General features: G+C 36.6%; 1 protein-coding gene across 1 annotated transcript; it reads right to left on the bottom strand.

Annotated features, from left to right (window-relative positions):
• Window positions 1-1,859: 1,859 nt before the first annotated feature.
• Window positions 1,860-2,771, bottom strand: LOC111046380 (piggyBac transposable element-derived protein 4-like). The gene has a single exon (XM_022331907.2). It carries the CDS (start codon window positions 2,769-2,771, stop codon window positions 1,860-1,862), a length of 912 nt encoding a protein of 303 aa, XP_022187599.2.
• Window positions 2,772-6,546: the final 3,775 nt, after the last annotated feature.

Genomic DNA, 6,546 nt, shown 5'->3' with positions numbered 1-6,546 from the left:
AATTTGAGATGGGAGACTCATTATTTTCTTGAATACACATGATGCTATATCATCCGAACCTCTACCCCCAATTGCCTCATGCCACATAAAACAATCAGATGATTCGCTTGAAGAGCATTCTCTAATTGTGAGATTATAGACCGACAGAAGTCTCTTGTAATACACAATGTTTGTAGATAAATGTGGAGCAGGAAGAACTCGTTGTAAATCAAACACAAGAACAATTTGATTTACGTTTTCTTTTGCAGAAATCTTGTCTTTTGCTTTCGAGTCATATCCTTTTTGTGCTTCTAAAATATGCTCATTATGCTGTTCATTGAGTGATTCTCTTGATGAATGACGTTTCAATGTCACAAACTCATCGCAGGTCCTACAAGTATCTAAGTAGGGTTGTTTGAATTTGTAGCCTGTTCGATTGAAAACATCTCTGAAAACATCATAACATGCTTTTTTGTGTTCTCCATTCTGTGTCTTCATTTTGATATATTCATCATACATAATCTTAATATTCAAGTGACTGGGAAGAAATATTTTGTTTGGGTAGTCTCTTCGGGAATAATGGCTTTCATGTTTGCGATACTGATCTATAAATGCACGTACCTTATCTTTATTCGTTCTTCAACCAACTTATTTTTGGAATATGTAATCCTCTCTGATCACGTCCATGGAAGCCTGTTGAAGATGATCGTAGTTTTTGGACTATGTAATTCACTTTTGCAATAGTGATTCCATGAACAGGTATGAATATTTTCTTACAAACAAACATTTGTGATGTCCCTACATTCATTACATATTTTACTGTTATTTCTCTTCTGTGAGGCTTATCAGTATGCTTTTTCCTAATTGTAGTGACGTTTTTTAATTTTATTGATAACCGTCCAGAGATAATCTCATCTTTAACCTCTTTTGATTTTTTTTATAAACTCATTAAAGATTTGAAACTGTACATCTGGAGTACATTTTTCATAGCACTTGAGACTACAACACTTAGAAACAGGGGAGAATGTTTTTTCTGGAAAACTTTTACCATTGCGATTTACATAAGCTAAACCTTGATCTTTCTTCTTATTCTCTTCTCTTCTTCTGATCCCTCTCCTTCTTTTTGGATTTGGAAATGCAGTCTCCGGAGTTTCTACTTGCTCCACAATGTTGTCATCAACAGTATTTTCAGCTGAAAAAAAACATACTATAACACTCATTTGAAAAGAGAGAGAGAAAGAGAAAGAGTTATTGAAAGAAGGGGAAGTATGTATGTATGTTTAAAGGGACGTTTTAAACGTCTGGAATTCAAGGATCCAGAGCTTATTGTGTGTCACAAGGGGAAGTAAGCTGACAAGAGGAGGAATGCAGTGAGAGGAGGGAAACATAGATTAACCCTAGATTACTTATGTGAAATTGTTGTTACACAATCACTTAAGTGTCATCAATTTTACTACTACTTATTATTTTTGTTTTAAACTACACTTCAAATTGATTTTTTCCTATTTATTCTACCACGACTTTGTTTGAGTACTCTTTGTGGCTGAAGAACAACTAATTTTCACACTTAGAACCCTATTACTTTTGTTCATAAATTAAACATATAGTGAACCTACATATTCAAAAATTTCGAAAACAGGATTATTGAGTTGGGCAAAAAGTAATTAAAAAATGTTTTTTATTGAATGATATGCATTGGAATATAAAGTACAAAAGTTATAAAACAATATTTATTACATTATAAGAAGTTCTCACCTTGCTATTGTAATGAGGTGCATACTTGAAAATTTTGTATAAAACTTATTTGTCACACTCCACACAGCAGATTGCTCGATGTTGACCACATATTGGGTTGTTGCAGTGACCACAGTAAACTGTTGTCATGTGTCGTAGAGCTGCTGGGCAGTAGAAGCACGATCTTCGTGGCCCTGGTCTTGTGGCATCTCTGGGGTCATCGGTATTCCAAGAATTTCACAAATCTGCATTCTTGTGTTTCTTCTCAGGTTGGGTGTTTGAAGATGGGTTCTCATGTGTGGTTCAGTTAGTTGTTGGCAAAGTTCTTTCATGAAGGATTTCCTATTCATTGGCTTATTACCCAAACGGATGTTGTTCATGCAGTAAATCACATATGAGTTCACAAATGCAATGTTCATTATGCCGTAAAACACACAAAGCGGCCAACGACGTGTTTTCCTGCTGCAAGACATATCCCCACACATCTTATCAAGAGTGTCTACCGCCCCTTTTGTAGAATTGTAAGTATGAATAATTTCTGGTTTCTTGGTATCCGGGTTCAAATTCATTCCAGAGTGCATGGTAGATTGGAGAACTACGACCTTATTGGCTTTTGGTTTGTAGGAGACCAAAGTTTTCTCCTTATCGAAAAGGAACATGGAAGATCCGACTGGCCTTTCTTTCTTGTTGCCAAGATCCTTTGGAACACCTTTGCTATTCAGACGGATTGTTCCCACTGTGGTTAGATTGTAAGGCGGTTTCAACAGCTCATCAGCAAGTGGTATATTTGTAAACCAATTGTCAGTGGTTACACTCCTATTGGACCCATGAATGCTCTTAGTCACAGTTTTTACGAAATAATCAGCTGCAGCTTGGCCTTCAGTTGGAGTTTTCTTACTTAAATATGGTGTGCCATCGACCATATAATATGTAGTGGTGTCACAGCAAAGCACAATCTTTATGCCATATTTGGCGGGCTTGTTCAGATATACCTCCTCAACTTGTCCTATATAGAAAAGTCTCATGTGTTTCTCCCCTTGTACTCGACCAACACCCATTTGTGTGGTAGGCTCAGTGCAATTATATCTTTATCAAAGAATGTGTCTTCCACCACTTCTTCATCCAATGAACTTGTGGAAAAGTCCGATTCCTCATCATTGCTTTCATTGCCGATTGATGATGAAATATCGTTCTTTTCCCAGGATTTTTTTTCATTTTTTGTTCTCCAATAGTGATGTCTTCTCAGGCCAACTTCTGGTACCAGGTTTTTTTCAGGAGTGCTAGTGATTAAGTTGAATATTCTTCCTTTTCTTTTGTCCATCAGCTATTTCCTTGGGCCAGCTTTTGGAAATTCTCGAATTGCTTCTATACGACCTGTGTAGAGGTAGGTGCAATCATGATGTAGAGCAATCAGGTATTGTCTGTGATCAGCAGGATTATTATCATCACACATTTTGGATTGTCCAATCCATTCTTCCATGTTGGTGAGGCCTTCATAACAGCAGATTGCAGAAAATCATTGCAGAAATTTGTCCTGCGGCAGCTTGGAGGCTGAATGATAAAAAACTACTGTTAACTGCTTACCATGGACTTATACTATCTCATATTAGGTATGCTATTTTACGTATGGGGTAATATCTCAACAAAATATGGACAGGGTGTTTAAGATTCAAAAGAGTCACTCAGATGTATAGAGAAAGTGAATATGTTAGACTCTTATGCCTTTATTTAAAAAGCTTGGTCTATTAACTGTGCCATCTTTGTATGTATATGAAGTTGTAATGCATTGAAAACGAGTGTGTGATCAATTCAGATTGTTCTGAGTATACTACGCGAAACAGAGCAGATTATCATATAATGGGTCACAATAGAGGTTATTTGAACAAAACCAGATTATATGGTATGAATTTTATAACAAGCTACCTCAAATCTGAAAGTAATGATGATTTAAGATTTCAAAAAACAATTAAAAAATATTTGTTGATAGAGCTTTTATAGTGTACAAGAATCCTTTCAAACCTAAACTAGGTGAACTACTTAGTGTTAGATTATTATGTAATAACATGACTTGTCTTATACTCCATTGGATTAGGAAGATCCTCATTGAAGGGAATATTCCAGTGCTTGAAAATCCCGACTTTATGTTGATGGGTAAAAGCTTTGTCAAATGGCAAGATACTAATCCAGCAACATCATAGATGGATATGGTTTTTCTGGATGGCTGATGAGCCAATTATCACATTCATTGTTGTAAGCCTTTCGGAATGGCCAAATACTGCCCTGTCCAAGAGCTGCATCTCGTGACTGCAGTGCGGTGGGAGTGTCAAAATGCTTACCCCATTAGCCCTAGCTTTTTCAATGACCTCAATGGACAGATGAGCTTCAAGATTATCCTAAATCAGGAGTGTTCGGTGATCCTTTGAACTATGTGATAGTGTAATAAAATGTTGCAGAACCTCTGGGAAGAGCTCTTTGGACATCCACCCTGATGGATTGGCCAGTCCCAATGTCCCAGCTGGAGCACCGTTGATCATGTGACTTTTGAAGAATTTTCGTGGAACAATCATCACTGGTGGCAGAAATGTTCCTGTTGCACAGATTATGGCACACGTTGTTACCAGAATACCACGTTCTCCACTTGTAGCTGCATTTAATTGTTTGGTTCCCGTTTCTGTAACAACATTTTGAGGCTCCTGGACTGTGGTGTTTTTGGTTTCATCAAGGTTGTAAATACGGGAGGGTCTGCCAATTCGGGATATTTCTTAAGCACCTTTTTCAAATTTTCAAAAAACTGTCCTACGTTCTTTCTATTGAAAGAGGTAAGTCTGGAGAGGCTGCATGGCTCAGGTTTGCGGAGGGATAGAGTGTTTCGTTTTCGGAAACTTCTGAACCAATCTTTCCCGGCTGCTTTATTGGCTTCCCATGAAGCTGGAATCTTCAGTCCATTAGCAACTGCCAAATCATACGCCAATTTCCTTGCCCGTAAACTGCTTAGACCATAGCCATATTTGCGCAAAGTAACAAAATAATTCTTCAGCATAGTCTCTAATTCCACATTGAATATTTGATTCACTACATAATTGGCTCCATTCTAACTACAGTCCCTGGATGAGCATTCCTCTTTCTATCTACATAACGCTGGAGAGTGCTTCGTGGAACTTTGAACTGTGCAGCAGCTTTTCTTATGGACCCACCATCCAATACATGGTCACTGCTCGTCCCATGTCCTCCTGCTTGAAGGTGGCAATTTTCCGAGGCTTTTCTGGACGTGGCATCTGAAACAAGTAAATAAGTAAAATAGTTCAGTAGTTTGGACAAGTTTAGTAATTTACCCAATTGGAACAAAAGTAAAGTAGCATGTAGCAGAACACAATTCAGGTGACAGCATAATGGTCCTAGTAGGCAATTGATTGATATAGGCTATGATTAGCATTATAACAGAGCACAATGAAATTGATCATGCTTTATTGTTTCATTATCCAATAAAACAAGGTAGGAAAACTCATCAGTGGTTGTGATTGATGCCACTTAGTTATTTTTTCTTACATAATGGGTTACATAAAAATGATATAGCCTATTCAACTACTTCAGCTATGTGAGTAATTCACTGTGGGATAGTCAAAACTACTTAAAGAAACTAACTTGACATTATACCAATGAAATAATTGGATGTTCCTTGAATTTTGTTGCAATAAACAACTTTTCTCACATTTATTAACAAAAGCTTCTTCAACAGTAAATTTGATATGGTACACAGTGGGACGTCCACAGTGTACCACCAATTAATGTCCCACTGTGTACAACCTGTTGTTTTATGATTCATGACTGTATTGAAATAACCCTTCATCTGAAGGAAAGAACTCATACATGATTTGTACCTTAGATAATGCCATCATTACTAGAATACCAACTAGGAGTCAGGGCACTCCCATAGTAAATTAAAACAATTGAAAATAGGCAGAAAAATTAACTTTTATATGACTAAAATACATACCTCAGGATAGCGAATGCTTGTCTTGTGTTACAACAATGATCTCCAATATGGAGGAGGCCTAGACCAACTGCATTATGGGTACAGCTGATGAATCAGCTGTGAGCAATACAGCGCGATATTTGAACAGTGTCCCACTGTGTACGGTGGCCCACTGTGTACTGGTCTCCCCTACTATTAATATTGTACTATTAATACTATTATACTATTAATATACTATAATATCATACTATTTTAATTTTATTGAGAGCCAGCTACTTGACTTGTCAGGTTTTACACAGTCCAATACTTTTCAATATTGAATGGTGAAGATGTAACAAACCAGACAAGTTGACTTGTCTGTTTTTTCCCCGGATCGATATCACAGATTCTGAAACATCTGGTAATTCACATCAACATAACTTCGTTTCTACATCTGCCCTGCTAAGCACAGTTGTGGTAACTGACATCTAGGTTAAATCTCAGAAATCTCGAAATGATATTCAAAATGATGCCCTACAGCCAAAATTCAGCATGACAAGACCAATTTATCACATCTTATGTATTTTTTTGCACTAAATCTGTTTTTTAACTATTTTTAACATCTAAACATTCTAAATAATCAAGAATCAGATAATGCTTTCTTGCTTATCAGTAACACTTGAAATTACTTGGTGTTTTGTGGCAACTGTATTTTCCTAGCCAATTTGTGGTATCTATGTAGATACCACAAATTGACTCAGCATATTCATAGTAATGTGTCAGATATAACAAATTGAAAGGTTTTTGAAAAACAAACAGCTTGTCGTGGTTAGTTAATTTAATTGTTTATCAATACTTATCAAAGTAATATTAAATATTTA

The sequence above is a fragment of the Nilaparvata lugens genome, chromosome 5 (genome assembly GCF_014356525.2).
Source record: "Nilaparvata lugens isolate BPH chromosome 5, ASM1435652v1, whole genome shotgun sequence".
NCBI classification, from domain to species: Eukaryota; Metazoa; Arthropoda; class Insecta; order Hemiptera; family Delphacidae; genus Nilaparvata; species Nilaparvata lugens.
Note: the sequence above shows the minus strand (reverse complement) of the source record. Positions and strands in the feature narration are given on the sequence as shown.

Excerpts from the sequence above, each read along its gene's own strand:
- LOC111046380 (XM_022331907.2), bottom strand. The coding sequence starts at position 2,771 with ATGGGTGTTGGTCGAGTACAAGGGGAGAAACACATGAGACTTTTCTAT.